Here is a 17,280-nt window from a genome sequence, read left to right as displayed (position 1 = left end):
TGAACCTGGGAGCTGGGCAAAAGTAATCGCTCTGAGCCTGGTTCTTCATCTGTAGTGTGGAGAGATTATCACCCATAAGGTTGCATCTAAATCTCTGTCACTCACTCAGCTTTTCTCCTCATCTGGCCAGTTCCACCTGCCTGTTCTTCCCACTGAAAGGTCCCGGGCAGGTGTTAGCTTCCCTCCACTTCCGCGTTTCAGGTGGGCTCAGCAGGGACTTTCAGGCTCTTCCGCACAGGGACACAGGCACCCACCCAAGTACTGCTTTTGCCCTTTAGAAACGTGCTCAGCAGCTAACAATCGAGGCAGGTGTTCCTATCTATGCCTACTTAAGTACAGTTTCTTCTCATATATTTCTAGGCATGGCCTCTTTAAGGCCAGCAAGTCAAATGAAGGACTTTCATCAAACCTAAGATACCTCTGGGACACCTCGGTGGCTCAGTCAGTTAAGCATCCGACTTCGGCTCAGGTCATGATCTCACGGGTTGTGGGTTCAAGCCCCGTGTCTGGTCCTGGCTGACAGCTCAGAGCCTGGAGCCTGCTTTAGATTCTGTGTCTCCCTCTCTCTCTGCTCCTCCCCTGCTCAATCTCTCTCTCTCTCTCTCTCTCTCTCTCTCTCTCTCAAGAACAGAAAAAAACCTGAGATAACTTTTTTTGCTTTCTAAAAAAATGTATATTTTGCCCTGAAAAAATTACAAGCTCTGGAGAAAAATATTAGCTAACAGGCAGTGCCTTAAGTCTCTCATCATCCTCCCCTTGCCTGGAGAGTTAACAAAAGAACAGCAATGCAAAGGACTACAAATAATGCAGCCTGACCTCATCAGGGAGGCCCCGGGGGACCCTTCACTACACCCCAGTCATAGAGTTCAAAAGGAAGGAGGAGGAAAGGAAGGCACCAAAGGTCAGGCAAGCTGACCTTGTGATTGGCCCTGATGCTCAGGAGGCAGGGAGCACGGTCCATGAAAGAGCCTTGTCAGAAAGAAGACTTTTATCCCAGAACAGAGCCCCAGCACAGCAGTTTTGCACAGAAAACTCGGTCCACACTACCTCTTAATTTAACCCGCCCTCTGATCTGTAGGATACGAAGAACTAAAGCCGGGAAAACCTTCCAACTGCCTTGTTCCTAATTCTGATTCCACCTCCAGTAGGAGGAGACAGTTATTTCTAAATCCTCTTAACACAGACAAGAAAATGGCCCAAATTCCGGAGAGACTTGCCAAACATTAACTGTTAAAATGTCGTGAGAGTCCAATGCTCTAATATTCTTTAGATTAAAATGTCATGAAAGTCCAACGCTCTAATATTCTTTAGAGGTAAAAAGGGATTCACAGAGCCTCAAGCTGATGCTTGAGAAATGGGCCAATAAATAAGACCAACAGAGAATGGGATGAAAATTATTGGTGATAGTGAATATTTAGTAAATACTAACTCTGTGCCAAGGACAGACTGAGGAACAATATGTTACCTCACTGAAGTCCAACAACAACCCCGTTATAAAGATGAGGAACCTGAAGCTCGTAGGGGTTAAGCAGTCAGAAGCAGCACCGTTCAAATTAAGTCTAAAAACAGTTTAAAACTCAGCTTTTGGGGCGCCTGGGTGGTTCAGTCGGTTGAACATCCAACTTTGGCTCAGGTCATGATCTCGCAGTCTGTGAGTTTGAGCCCCATGTCGAGCTCTGTGCTGACAGGTGGGAGCCCGGAGCCTGCTTCTGATTCTGTGTCCCCTCTCTCTCTGTCCCTCCCCTGCTAATGCTGGGACTCTCTCTCTCAAAAATAAGTAATAATAAAACATTTTTTTAAATAATAAAATAAAACTCAGCATTTAATCACTAAAATAAATTCCTGAAATAATCAACAGAACCACCCCAATAATAAAATAGCTTAAAAAATAAAAAGCCATGTGTAATATTATGAATTTTTGTTTTGATAAAAAAGTGTTACGTACACTTTCCAAATCAATGTTTCAATAAGATCCTACCGTAAGATGCAAAAATGAACACAAACGTCAGAAATGTGTGATATCAAATGCTTACGACAGCTTCATTTTAAAAAGCAAAGAACAGTGATAATGAAGACAAGGCGGTGGCATTTGGAGGCTGAAAGCAATTTGATTTATTTAACTTCAAAGAACAAAAGCTTATTCTTCTAAGAAATCAAAACACATTTTCTGTGGAAAAAAAAGAGACCATTTTAACCGCATTGCCAAAATAAATCAGGCAGAGAGCAAGTTAGATCTCACTACAAAAAAGACCTCAGGCCAGTGAAACGGGGAAAAAAATAAGGGGAAGAAGAAATGCCAACAACAGATTTTGTTTTTTAAAAAGAGAAGGAGAGAGAGAGAGAGAGAAATATAAGTCTAGTTTCTAGTATCAATCCCTAATTTTAAAAAAAGGAACCAAGCCAAGGAGTAGATATGATTTCACATGTGAATATTTAAATCAATTTCTTCACTAAAAATCCAAATTTAAACAAAAGCATTTTTCAGGAAAAAACAAAACATTCAAAACTGTATACTAGGCTGTATGAAAGGTGCATAACACTCCTGTCTTACTTTATTAGCTATATTCTCGCAAACCTTCCGATTCAGTCCTGAACCAGAGATTTGGGGCCCAAATGGAAAAATGTCAGGATTTCTCTAGCTGGAAAATCAAGTGATGTTAAATACCCAAAACATACCCTTTGGGGGTGGGGGGTGGAGCAGGGGGTGTGAGAAATATTAAAATACCTAGCAAGAAAAATTTTAATGAATAGATTTTTACATGTCAATGACTATTCCTTTCCCTTCTTTTTCAGAATCCATTCTCATCAGACTTGGCCACTCAGCAGGCCCCAACTCCAGGAGGCTCTGACCACAGCGTCCACTTTCCCCAGACCCAGATGGGAGGTCAGGCCTGTGACTCCAGAACCTTGGCAGGGGGCGGGGCTCTAAACTCCACCTTCTTGCTGGTGACTCGGAACACGTCGCTTAAACTCTGTGGCTTAAACTCTGTGCTTTCATTTGCAGAATCGGGCACCAACTAGCACCTACCTATTGCTGTTGTGAGGATTAAATCAGTGAATATGTGCGATGTGCCTTTCAAAGCATGTCAGGTACATAGTAAATACTGGATATACAACAGGTATTTAAATTACTCAATGGCTCATGAGCATTCAGGATATAATTCTCTCCACTTCTGCATTTGTTTGAAAATTTCCATAATAAAACTTTTTATTTTTAATTTCAAAACTAATTACAATAGAAGGCTTGGAAAACACATCCCCTTTCTAAGGTCATTCATGAGCTCGTTGTTGACTTTGGATGGCTTAGTCCAATATGATTACCCTCTAGGAAGAAGAGCCAACTACATGCCAGACTCTGTTGCACTTGCCTTAAATCAATGAATTTAATGTCCTTATGTCATATTCAAGGAAAGTGGGTTTACGTGGGAGTTAAGTACAATTTCCACGAGGTGAAGCTAGGGTGTGAGACCACGTCTGCTGGTCAAATCCAATGTTCTCTTACGAAATCCTGGTGGATGACTGTGCACTTTGAAGAGAATATCGAACTGTAAATCAGATGTGGTCAGGACTTCAGATGACTGGATCAAATTCTTATGGTCAGATACAGGCAGAATTTGGGCCAAGAAAACCATCTGAGCAATCCTAATTCTTGTAACCTTCTCAAATCTCAAGTGCCCCTCTCTCCAGGAAGTCGGGCCAAGACTGAGCCTGACATGGGATCACGCTGCACTTCCTGCCTCAGGGAGACCAGTGTCTTCTTACACGGGGTCTGCTCCAAGTGTCGACACATGGCCAGGCTGAGGACTCAAGGGCAAACTGTCGTCACAACCCATAGCTTTCTCTGCTGCTGAGAGGGCTGGGCCTTCCTCACCTTACACGTGGACAGCCAGATGCTTCTCTTCTCAGGATTAAAGTCCTCACGACTTTAATCAGATTTACCTCTTTTTACCAAAGTCACTCACATTCCAACTCGAATACCGAGAATACCATCCACTCTGTTCAATAAAACTTTCCGTGACGACAGAAGTGTTCCGGATCTGCACTGTCCGGTATGGCAGCCCTAGCTGGCCAACTGTGGCTACTGAACATGAGACGTGGACGAGTGCAACCGCAAAACTACATTTTTCATTTTGATTAGCTTAGATTTAAGTAGCCACAGGTGATTAGTGGCTACCATATTAGGACACAAGCTTCTGGATCACTGTGGAAATGTCCTCCATTCATGGGTCTAGGGGTGCCTCTTAGGAAAAGCATCTTAGGACAGTAGAAGAATATAGTTGGTCTTGTAGTCAGAGCCTAGGTTCAAATCAGCTCCTCCTTCCAGTTAAGTGACCCTTAACATGTAACTTACCCTTTCCATTCACTGGCTCTCTCATCTATAAAACTGGGAAAATGATGTCCATCCCATTAGAGATGTTTATAATGGTGACATGTGAGATCTGTATCAATCAATACAACGTCCAGACGACTAGAATACTGAATCGACATCAGCTGCTTTTACTGTCTTCATCATTCTCTTCCTTTTCTTAAATCCCTCTTGGTTCCCTCCCCAAGGCACCAGTAACTGGCTGAGAAGTCAGAGATAGACTTTTCTGCTCTTCTTTCTTTATTTTTAAAGTTTGTTTGTTTGTTTGTTTATTGAGAGAGAGAGAGAGAGAGAGAGAGAGCGCGCACGCATGCACACATGCACCCACCAGCAAGGGAGGGGCAGAGAGAGAGGCAGAAAGAGAATCCCAAGCAGGCTCTGCACTGTTAGTGCAGAGGCCAACTCGGGGCTCGAATCCACGAACTGTGAGATCATGACCTGAGCCAAAATCAAGAGTCAGATGTAACATACTGAGCACCCCCGTCACCCTTGTTCCTCTTCTTTAAAGAAAGCCCTATTGGCTTCTAAACTCAGGGAAATGGGCCAGATCGTTCCCAAATGCAAGACTGCGAGAACTAACATTGGCAGCTCTCAGAGCCCCTGTGTCTTAGAGATTTCAAGAGCACTACTCCTCCAGATCATCCTCAACCCCTCCGAGCCTGGGCAGATTAGCAGAGAAACTTCACTTGCAAGGCACTTCTCTCCCCAACTCGGCCGCGCCAGCCACATCCCCGCTTGACTCCTGGGCTCAGGTTCAACCTTGCCTCTCTCCTGCACCTTCAAGACCCCAGCCAGCCTACCTCTCCACGCCCCACCCTCCCCTCCCTTTGCCAGTGTGACCTCTTCTGCCTTCACATCCAGGCTCTGGAAGTTTGACTGGAGTTTCCAGAGCATAATCACTCCAGAGTCTGTGCACTCGCCTTCTTACACATAATGAGAAACGTGAAAGGGGTGAATGCTACCCAAGCCAGAACAGAAAGAAAAGAGTCAGATGAAAGCTAAGCCAATAGCAAATTATCACAAGCCTTTTTTCTTTTCCGAGCACAATCATTCAAAATGAAGACTGCCCAGCCAAGAAGCATCCACTTTTGCTTTTTAAATCACTTCAAAATATTTACTTGGAAGAGTAATACTCCTACTGGGGCACATCAAAGAAAACTGATTTCCAACTCAATTGAAGGAAAAAACATAGGTTTGTTTGCTCCAGGCTTTTTCAAATCAGTTTACCTAGAAATGACGACAAGATTATATTTCATTTCGCCTGCATGGGTTGTTAAAGGATATTTAATAAGCTGCCAACATTAAAAACCTGTGGTGATTTCACATTTTAAAAGTCTAGATTTCTGCCTTTTTTTTTTTTTTTTTTTTTTTTTTTTTGCAGAAGAACTAGCAACACTTAAGTGCCTTCTGCCTTGTGGTGATAGAAGCCCTGTGGCTGGGTTTGCCGCAATCCCGGCCATTCCACATTGCTTCTGGAGGAACCCTCTCTCCCCATTACCATGCAGGCCAGGCCCCTGGAGGCAGCCAAGCTCGTGATCTCTTTACCAGAAGCTCTGAAAAGGCAAATAATCCCATTCCATCCCCGACAGTCCTACAGGTTGTCACTTCCCTGCCAAGTCATTCCCACACTCCCACACACCCCAGGAGGCTCCAGCACCTTCTCCCCACCGTGCCCCGCCCCCCATGCCACCCCAGCTGCAACTCACCTGCTACTCTGTGTCACTCCGTTCTCCCCTCACAGGGGTCACAGGCACCTCCCCATTGACGCCGTCAGTCCCACTAACTGACATCAAACTTCTCCGCTCCTTCTGGTTTGACTTGTGTTCCACTTTTGTCACTCTAAACCTGAGGAGGCAAAGAGCAGACGTGATGGGTGTTGCTTTTTTAGTAAAAAAGAATCAAGAGTGAATCAAAAATCTAGAGGATCCTGGGGCACCTGGGGGGCTCAGTCTGCTAAGCATCCAACTCTTGATACGGGCTCAGGTCATGATCTCCCGGTCAGTGGGTTTGAGTCCCACGTGGAACTCTGTGCTGACAGGGCAGAACCTGCTTGGCATTGTCTCTGCCCCTCCCCGGCTCATGCACACTCTGTCTCTCAAAATAAATAAATAAACTTTTACTTTTTTTTTTTTTTTTTTAAATCTAGAGGATCCCAAAGGATCTCAGTCAAAAGTTGGGACATCAAGGAAAAAAGCCCTAGTCAATAGGAGGGGCGTTCCCACCCAGCAAATGCCCCTGTCCCCTGCCAAAGTTTCCAGCTGATTTTCACTCAACACATCACACACAATGCTGGATACTTTACAGAGCATGAAAAATGCATTAAAAAGTTTGGGTACCCAAATTTTAAACAGCCTCAGGGTTGTGGTTTCTAACAAGGACACGAGATTACCATCAGTTGTTTTAACCACAGAAGGCTAGAGAAAAGCACAACTAGTTTTCAGTTAGACTGATGTAACCAAAATGTTCACTCAAGAACCGCCTCAGAGTGCACCCCTCAGAGAGACTTATCTCCGCACACACTTGGCCAGAGGAGCCCCAACCATGAATTTTATCAGGATCAGTTGGTGGTAGTTTCTGTGTGTGTTCCATTTTTGACAGGTTTTTGTTTTTTTTTTTTTAAGGCAAATTTAGCTTTTCATTAAGGGTTAAGGAAAAAGTGAAGGGAATAAGGAGGAGATTTTCACTGAGAATTAGAGTCTGCTCGGCTTCCCCTCTCCTCTGAAGAGAACAGTCACCAGGCTCACGGCAGGGATTTTGTGCTCTGTAGTTCAGAGGCCCCCGCACAGCCTCCAAGTTTGGCCTTCACCTGCAGATCATGAAAAACACGGTGGCGATCCACAGCACCCTCATGAACTACATATTGTTGCCAGGAAAACAAGTACAAGAATATGTCCATATGGGAAAAAGATAGAATAAAGATGCTCAGATTAGAAAACACACGTACTCCTGCACTTCACAAGAGTATCCCTCCAGCGAATGCAAAACTGAAAGTGGTTAAACACTTGATAAGAATCAAGCCCCTGAAGCTGCCACAAGGACTTCCGGCAGAGGAGGACCCATCTGGCACGCGGCTCGGCTCGAGAGTGCTGGGGAGTCAGTAGCATGGTGGCATCTCAATCCCGTACATCAGGAAGCACATATGTCCTGATGCCAGAACAGATTCGTATTAAAAAATGAACATCAGGGGCGCCTGGGTGGCTCAGTCATGACCTCACCGTCCATGGGTTCAAGCCCCGCGTCGGGCTCTGTGCTGACAGCTCAGAGCCTGGAGCCTGCTTGGGATTCTGTGTCTCCCTCTCTCTCTGCCCCTCCCCTGCTTGTACTCTGTCTCTCTCTGTCTCTCTCTCTCTTTCTCTCAAAAATAAATAAACATTAAAAAAACTTTTTAATTAAATCATTTTTGTTTAAAGATAATGAGAAAATGTTTTCATTAAAATACATCTTAGGGGTGCCTGGATGGCTCAGTCAGTTAAGCGTCAGACTCTTGATTTCTGCTCAGGTTATGACCTCACAGTTCATGAGACCGAGCCCTGTATTGGGCTCTGCACTGACATGGAGCCTGCTTGGGATTCTCTCTCTTTCCTCTCTCTGCCTTTCTCTACTTGTGCTTTCTCTCTTTCTCTCTCGTTCTCAAAAATGAACATGAAAAAAAAATTTTAATTAAAAAAGTAAAATATATTTTAAATGTTTATCTATTTTTGAGAGAGGGAGAGAGAGAGAGACAGAGCATGAGTGGGGGAGGGGCAGAGCGAGAGGGAGACACAGACTCAGAAGCAGGTTCCAGGCTCTGAGCTGTCAGCACAGAGCCCAACATGGGGTTTGAACCCACAAACTTCGAGATCACAACCTGAGCCAAAGTGAGGTGCTTAACCAACTGAGCCACCCAGGTGCCCCAAAATATGAAATATTTTAAAAAAAATTTTTTTTTAACATTTATTCATTTTTGAGAGACAGAGTGTGAGTGGGGGAGGGGCAGAGCGAGAGGGAGACACAGAATCCAAAGCAGGCTCCAGGCTCTGAGCTGTCAGTCCAGAGCCCAATGTGGAGCTCAAACTCATGGAGCTCAAACTCATGGGCTCAAGATCGTGACCTGAGCCGAAGTCAGACACTTAACCGACTGAGCCACCCAGGTGCCCCCCTAAAATATATTTTAAATAATAGTCATTTCCACTGGCAAAAAAAAAAAAAAGAATTAAAAGAGAAGTTAAGGAAATTTACTCAGTCTGACTGTTTTTCTAGTTCATCGTGTATCAAAATCCCAAAGTTTTTCATAAAAGTTTTTCTCTAGTTCTGGTTTTAAATTTCCTTAAAACCACCTAAAACAAAATACATCCTCCTCCTTTGTCCAAATGAGATTACCAGCCACAGGGAGGAGGGAGACGCTGAGGAAGTAAAAGAAGAATCAGAGAAAAGTTGTAACTACAGATCTGCTCGGTGGAAATGTAAGAGCCCCTCTGAGCAACACGAGAGGCCAGTAATGATTAAACGCTCCCGGCATTCTACATCCAAGAAAGAGAGCTGCATTTGGGGCATTTATAAGAGCCATGCTGAATCTCAGTTGAAAATTTCAGCAGATTTTTTTTTTTTAAAGCAAACAAAATACGCTTTGTCTAAACAAGCCACAGGTTCTCATGACATTCCACATTCACAGACTCCCATGACTCTGCTTCTTAATAAAACAGTGTGGTCATGAGTTGTACTCTTTTGCTGTAAGCGGGCAAACAGCCCTGCAGTTTTCTCGTTTCTTGCGCATAATAAAAACCAAACCGAATCAAAATAATAGTAAGAGCCAACATCCGAATGAGTAAAAAGTGCGAAAACCGGTCAAAGTTACATAAGTCATCGTATTTAATCATCACAGAACCCAGTGAGCTGAGCACCACTGCTGTCCTCGTTTTATAGAGGGGGAAACTGAGGCACAGAGAAAAGTGAGTTTGTAAGCAGTCGTGCCTGCACTCCAACCAGGTAGAGGCAACGAGTTCAGGCTACTCTGTCCGGGGTTTGTTCGCAGAGAAACAAGGAGCGTGGGCTCAGTACTGTCAGCTCTGGCTTCCCCGATCTGCCTCCAGCACACATACTCTTTTTATTTTATTTTATTTTTATAGGTTTTTTTCTTAAGTATATTTATTTATTTTGAGGTGGGGGAGGGGAAGAGAGAGAGGGAGACAGAGACTCCCAAGCAGGCTCTGTGCTGTCAGCGCAGAGCCCGCGACTCGGGGCTCAAATTCACGAAACGTGAGATGGTGACCTGAGCCGAAATCAAGAGTCAGATGTCTAACCGACTGAGCCACCAGGGCGCTCCCAACCGGCGCACATAACAACCATTACTTTCTACTGCCTTTCCACGTGCAACCTTGACAAGGCGGTTCCCGCGTGAGACTCAACATGGAAACAGCAGACGCCGCAAAAGCATCCTCCGTGCCGTCAGACCGATTCCCCGCTGAGCTGCAAGAGCTCCCCATCACATGTGGGTCGCAAGGAAATGGTACCGGAGGACTGGAAAGGCCAGGACACAAGGAAAGTGGCCTCAAAGAAGGCAGCCCTGGAATCCACACGGAACTTACATGGCAGACACTGCAGAGCAGGGGACCAGCCCCACCCCTTCTCTCCTCCCCGCGAGCTGGCACGGAGGGATGGCTGAGTGTCGGGGTCTGGACAGCAGCACGTGAGCGAAAATGAAACGTGTGGCTTCCGGGCCTGGCTCAGCAAACCTACAAACAATCTTCCTCGTACGTTTGCCTTCTACTTGCAAAGCTGGCAGGGCCACAGGGTGGAAAGCACCTGGCAGGCTGATCCTGCACTCTGTACCAGTGAAATAGAAACTTCTGTTCTGTGTTGAGTTGAAATTTGGGCTTTATCTATTAGAGCAAGGCTGCTAGTGAATTTTGTGTGTTAGCCTGACTCGACTCACAGATCCCAAAGGGCTGGTATGATGTTATTTCTGGTGGTGCCTATGAGGGTGTTTCCAGAAGAGATTAATTAGCACTCAAATCCATAGATCGAGTAAAGAAGAGTAAAGCTCTCTCACCGATGAGGGTGTGCATCATCAAACCCCGTAAGAGACTAAATAGAACAAAAAGGCTCAGGCAGGAAGAATTTGTTTTTTTTTTTCTCTTCCTGCCCCGGAACATCAGCCTTGTGGTTCTCAGACCTTTGGAATGGGGCTGAATTACACCATCAGCTTTCCTGGGTCTCCAGCTTGCAGAGGGCAGACTGTGGGACCTCTCGGCCTCCATAATCATGCAAGCCAATTCCTATATTAAATTTCCTCCTATATATATCCTATGAGCTCTGTTTGTCCAGAGAACCCTAATACAGCAAGGAATTAATTTTTTTTACCTTAATTAATACACCTGACCTCTAACCTAGCAATAGCCACCTCTTAGGATTCCTCTGCTGCTGGAAAAATGTAGGACTCACAGCAGAAAACATTTAAAAGTCCAGAGATATGACCCGAGCCAGGCTTAGGAGGTCATTCTCTATATTTAACAGGTACGCACCAATCCACACACCACAGAAAGCATGTCACACAAACCCAAAGCATCCACAGGGATCTTACCTGCCAACAGAGAGGACGGTGACCTCTCCCTGACGCCTCGCGTGGCCCTGTTTGGATTTGTTGGTAGGTCTTATGAAGTGCCACCGTTTGTGCCTACACCGATGACACACGTCCCTCTCGACAGCACCGCCCACTGTGTGCAGATGGTGGCCACAGATGTGCTTCCCGGGGGTGCCTCCTGGCGACAAGGGCCCGGGACTCACAGGTGGGCTCCCAGGAGTGCTGGGCGTCACAGGGCTAAGGGGGGGAAGAGGAAACAGTAGAACCGGTTACTTACAAAAAGTACTAGCTAAGGCGATCTCTCCCTTGCAATTCAAATAGCAGGTTTAAATCACAGCCAAGTGTCTGCCTAGATCTCTCAACAAAGAGATCCCCCGGACACATGTGCGTTGAAGGAGAGACACACGTGAATTCCCAACAAATTATCAAATGACTTAAAATAGAATGTTTGATCCAGACTGACTACTGCATCAAAGGAAGAAAGCTTTTAGGTCAAGATATCAAAAGTAATGCTCCAGCGATGTTGATGGTGTTGACAGCAGTAACAAAAAGAGCTAACAGTATTCTAAGCATTTGATATGTGTTAATTCAGTTAATCTTTACAAAACCTTCCAAGGTTGGTATTATGAACTTCCTCATTTTATTTATTTTTTTTTTTAATTTTTTTTTTCAACGTTTATTTATTTTTGGGACAGAGAGAGACAGAGCATGAACGGGGGAGGGGCAGAGAGAAAGGGAGACACAGAATCGGAAACAGGCTCCAGGCTCTGAGCCATCAGCCCAGAGCCCGACGCGGGGCTCGAACTCACGGACCGCGAGATCGTGACCTGGCTGAAGTCGGACGCTTAACCGACTGCGCCACCCAGGTGCCCCTTGAACTTCCTCATTTTAAACATGAGAAGTTAAGGAACTTGCCAAGGACACACAGCTAATAAATGATGGATCTGAGATCCAGATCTGGAAAGTCTAATTCTAGAAACCATGCACTTAAGCACCATGCTACAGTGCTTCAAAAAAACAAGGGAGCCCACATTCTTTGATAGCCCGGGGAAAAAAGTCCAGGCAAAACATAAAAAGGAGAAGTATATAGGTCAGATGTTGGCAACTTTCAAAAGACACGTCAAGACTCTGGTCCACTAGAAAAGGAGGACTTAAAACAGGACAGGGCCAGCCCGACCAGGCATCAGCCCTGCGTCATGGTAGAGGCGGGCAAGGTGGGGTGGCATGTCACCGCACAGGCTGACACCTGAGCCCGTCCTAGAGCCCCAGAGGCACGTGGATGTCTTATGACAGCATGAACCAGCCTTTCTGCTGCTGAGAACCATCCCACTTGCACTTTTAAAAAGAAGTGTGCATGGTTGAGGAGAGTCTCAAACACCACGGACAGCCAAAAGCTTTCTGGTGTTCGTTAGGGATGCTCTTTAGGTTGTTAAAATAAAAACACGCAGCAGCAGCTTTCTGAGATAAAACAATGCCAAATTAACACCACATAGTGGAAGGTAGAATTCAAAATTTTTGTTTAACGACATCCGTTCGACAAATGTTCATCGAGTACCCGCGGTGCATAAAAGCCAATGGCAGGCACTATACCACACCCAAAAATAACCGAGGCAAACACGCCGTGAGCCAACATGGTCCAAACACCATGGTCAGGGCTGGAACGTGGGAGAAATCCCAGCTCATATGTCTCTATGTAGCTCTATGAACTACACCACCAGGACTTCCTAAACAGAGCTTCCTGCATGAGCTTCCTGGTGAAAATGCAAGCCTAACACACCAGTCTGACAAACACAAGATATCCAAGATATGCCAGATGCACCGCCCCACAGAGTAAGCAGGAAAAAGGTGCCAAACTCCTTGCCCTGTCCCTCGGTCCCAACTTGCCCTCCTGGCCCTTCTTCCTACTGTCCACGGTGCGTTCTTTGGCCTCCCTGGACTGAACCTTTGGGGCTTTCTCCACCTACAAGCAAGCAGCCCCTGCCTCTTGTCTCTGCCTGTCGAACCTGGGTCAGATGGCATTTCCATGGACCTTCTATGAACCTTCCGTCACCTCCCACTGGCCCCATGGAGTTTGCAGAGCATCCAGTCTTTGCTTCTCCCATGGCACAGTCATGCGCATCCCCATCGTAAGGCCTCACACCCACACCTCCACTCCCCACTAGACCGAGTCTCCGTGCCAACAATCTGTGAATGCCCAGCTCCAGCACTGTGCCCAGCACTGAGCAGGCATTCAATAAATGCTCCTAGCTGACGAAATAAAAAATTATATAGAAATATAGTTATCTGTAATTCATTAGGAAGGACTATAATGCTCCATAACCAAACCAGCCTAATTTTTGCTGAATCGTCATTACTCCTGGAGGTCTCTCAATGCCCCAGGCCACTTGTCTTCCTTATAATAACCCAAGAAAGTGGGTACAATGGCCATCTCCATTTATAAATGATGGAACTTGAGCTCAGAGTGGTTAGTTAACTTGACCACAAAGAGGTGGCCAATAAGTGGTGCCCAATTCCAAGGCTGTTAACTTCTTCAGCATATCTCCAACACTGCAGTTCTCAACCAGGGCTGAGTTCTCCCCAGTGGACGCTGATGCTATGTGGGGACATTCTGGGTTGTCACATGGGGGACCGGGGGGGGGGGGGGGGAGAAGACACCAGAATCTAGTGAGCAGAGACCAGGAACACCGATAAACATCCCAGGATGCACAGGACGGTTCCCCACAGCAAAGAATTATCTGGCCCAAATGTCAACAGTACCAAAGCTGGGAAACCTGTTCTAATAGATAAGCAAGAAAAAAAAAAAAGTCCCACTGAAGGGAGTGGAGGGAGAAGCGCTCACCTTTCAGGGTCACCCAGGCTGTTATCTGCTACCATTGCCTTTAAAACATCAACGTTTGCTAAGGAAAAAAAAAGAAAGTAAAGGATTACAATGGGATGAATCACATGAGCAATCCTAGAATTATTACATCAGAAAAGCTGTTGGTAGAAAAATAAGAAAGAAAAGAAAAGCTGTTGGGAAAACATCCGAGTTCCTTCAGTTCACAGGACCCTGGGGTCCCAGAGAAGGGAGAGTTTTTCCCAAGGCAACCCCTCGAAATGGCACCATCGACAGATAACTCACCATGCTGGAATTTAGTATGAGTGCCAGACAGTCTACACAAAGGAAAGCAGATTATTGCAGAGCTGTGCTTCTGACACGTCATTCCAACATAACATAGAAACATACACTTCTTCCCCCGCTCCCAAACCACAGGGAAATTTACATGTTGCTATTCCACTGCATTCAACTCCCTTTGCTAAATATGCATGACATGCATGTCTTAAGAGACCTGTATTCTAAGTAACTAACTTGAATCTAAAAAAATAAATTAAAAAAAAAAAATAAACCGGTTAAAAAAAAAAAGATCTGTATTCTAACAAGTTACACGTGCCCAAATCACAAGCCTTCACCTCTGGATCCACATGTATTATCAGGTCTGTCTCACATATAATCAGGGATGGGAGATAATTTTCCAGGTGGGCCATTTGGCTTAGCTCAGCTTCAGGACCATATAAGACCTTAACTCTGGCCAGATACTTTAAATTTCCAAAAGGTGGTCACAAATATAAGTTACCTAATACGGACTGAATTAAATTGGACTTCTAATATTAATTTTTCAAAAAATCCAAATTTTTAGGTGGAGGGTGTAGGCTATCAACAAAAACAAACTGTATCTAAGCTTCTTGGGTCCCCACTCCCCCTCCCCCTCCCGCCTCCACAAACACACATCTTTAAGCCTCTTACAGAGCAGTTAGACTCTCAAGGATGGAAGACTGAATGTTCAAGTTCCTTTTGGATATTTAATTGGCAAGGCCAAATGTTATTACTGACTCCTACCCTTTTCATTGATTTTTAAAGTGCTGTTCTCATGAGGGACCACAAATTCTCCAGAGATGAAATAAAAAATCACTATTTATCATGTGGGCCAACACCAACATTTAACATTTAACATTTCAAATGACATCCCTAGGGAAGAAAATTCACACTACTGATTTTAAGTATTAACAGTGAAGGGTTTATCCAGTGATTCTCAACTTTTTAAAAACTAAATTTATCTGGGCACCTGGGTGGCCCAGTTAAGCACCTGCTTCTTGATTTCGGCTCAGGTCATGATATCACTGTTTGTGAGTCTGAGCCCCACATTAGACTCCACACTGAGTATGGAGCCTGCTTGGGATTCTCTCTCTCTCCCTCTCTCTCTGCCCCTCCCCAACTTCTCTCAAATAAATTAAATTTAAGTTTTTAATTGAAATAATTATGGCCCACCCAGGAGCCTTTTGCAACATCTTTTTCCTAATCACCCTCTCATGAAATTCTAATCTTGAAGATGCATACCTGTTTACATAGTAGATGCAAATCTGTGTTTTATATGTAAAATAATTAGGGGTTTTTGCTCCCATGATCCATTTCCCCCCTTTACAACCCTTACAAATAAACAGATTCTTTTAAAAGAAATACTAACACAACATGCCATCTTTCCTTTTTTTTTTTTTTTATTTTTTGTAAGTTTATTTATTTTGAGAGAGAGAGAGAGAGAGAGAGAGCGTGCGAACAGGGGAAGGGCAGAGAAAGGAGGAGAGACAGAATTCGAAGCAGGCTCCGCACCATCAGCACAGAGCCCAGTTGGGAGCTTGAACGCATGAACCGTGAGATCATGACCTGAGCCGAAATCAAGAGTTGGACACTTAACTGACTGAGCCCCCCAGGTGCAACCATTAACACAGCAGGCCATCTTTTCTAAAAGAAATATCCTCTTTGCCCTTCATGACTGTCTGTGAGGATGGCCAAATGCATTCCCTAACACACGTTTTGACCTAAGTAAGCCTCTTGTCATTACTGAAAACGTACTGAAATGGATCGGCACCTTGTATGTTCTCCCACACAACAAAGAAGACACGTTACCTTCTGTGACACAAACTCCAGTACAATCTAGTGATGTCACTCATTTTCCTTTTGACTAATAATAAGGATGCACAAAATTAATTTCTGTGTAGTCAAGGGGTTTAGGGAATACCCACAGTAATTTGCCAGTTGACGCTTATTCTCTGCCATCTAAACTTCAAGACTACAAACATTAAAGAGGGAAAACAACAACAAAAAAGGTCTGAAAATAAAGATAGCACTAACAGCACTCACTTACAAGAATGGGCTTTTTAAAAACAAAAGTTTAAATTAGTTGCCGGAGAAAATTTACCACCTCTAAAGATGACCTTCCTTAGAGACATGGAGTCAGAAAATGATCGAGGAAGATTACTAAAATACATTAAAATCATTCCTAAAACTGTTCTTTTATAAACTTGTGTTATTTTTTCTATATTTATGTGCTCCTGTACCTCGCCCTTATCTCTCATAAAAATTAATAAATAGCCCCATTGTTTGCTATGAGTGAATTCTTTAAGAGTGGACTCAAGTTTCTGTGTAAACATTACCCACACCCTCCCTGTCCGAGGAGGTTCAGTGTGTGAGGTCATGTGGTTTCCCCGGATGAGAAAACTTTCTAACATAACCTCACCATTAGGACTCAAACACATGCTTGAATTTGGCTGTAAAACTACTATGAAGGAACAATCATCTGATTAAGTTCTTTTGAATATGTATCCCCTCCTTGATTGTGACTCATAACTCCAATAAGCCATAAAAGATGGCTCCCCTACTCTTGTCAACATTCTGTCGACTCTACTTCCCTTCATGGGTATCCAGAGAATGGGAGGGGTCAGTTACAGGGCAAGGAAAGCCTGTCAGGAACAGGAGACATTTTCTAGAGGGTAGTAATTTCATGAAACGCTTCCTCTCTTCTGTCCTGAATGTCTGCCTGATCTTAGGTATAAAGCAGTGAAAATCAGGCAGGAGAAATGCCCTATTTCTTCCACTACCAGTCTTTTCTGCAAACATTCCCTTGCAATCAAGGCAAATCCCCAGGCCAGAACTATTGCCACCGGCAAAATCTGAGTGCCTGCCATGTGCCAGCCACTGACCGAAAGCTTTAGAGACCCTACCATGTTTGACTCTCCTGACAAGTCCAGAATAGACAGAATCATCATGCCCATTTTACAGATACAGAGGCTGAGGCACTAAAGATCATAACTGACTGGCCAGAGTCACACAGCTAGCGGGACAGAGCTGGACACAAACCCTGGTCCGTCTGAGTTTGGGTGGGTGCTTTTGACCCCATGTTATCCTTTACATTCTTCAATGTCCAAGTCCTTACCCAAATGATCAATAGTTGAATGCTTCATAGGGCATTTGCATAATCATTAAAGCAATTTTCAGAGACCTACTCGGTAATGATAATTTGTAATGGAATCCCTCCTGCCA

At 44.6% G+C, this 17,280-nt stretch overlaps 1 protein-coding gene across 1 annotated transcript in view; it reads right to left on the bottom strand.

Moving 5' to 3' along the window:
- The window catches only part of RELL1 (RELT like 1), a 68,492-nt gene that overhangs the window by 12,566 nt on the left and 38,646 nt on the right, over positions 1-17,280 (bottom strand). The window contains 3 exon segments of the mRNA XM_030314055.1: positions 6,073-6,211; positions 10,926-11,162; positions 13,765-13,822. Coding sequence (XP_030169915.1) covers positions 6,076-6,211; positions 10,926-11,162; positions 13,765-13,822 — 431 coding nt within the window. The 3' untranslated portion in view covers positions 6,073-6,075.

Source organism: Lynx canadensis, chromosome B1 (genome assembly GCF_007474595.2).
Source record: "Lynx canadensis isolate LIC74 chromosome B1, mLynCan4.pri.v2, whole genome shotgun sequence".
NCBI lineage: Eukaryota > Metazoa > Chordata > Mammalia > Carnivora > Felidae > Lynx > Lynx canadensis.
The sequence above is the reverse complement of the archived record's forward strand: the minus strand, read 5'-3'. Positions and strand labels throughout refer to the sequence as shown.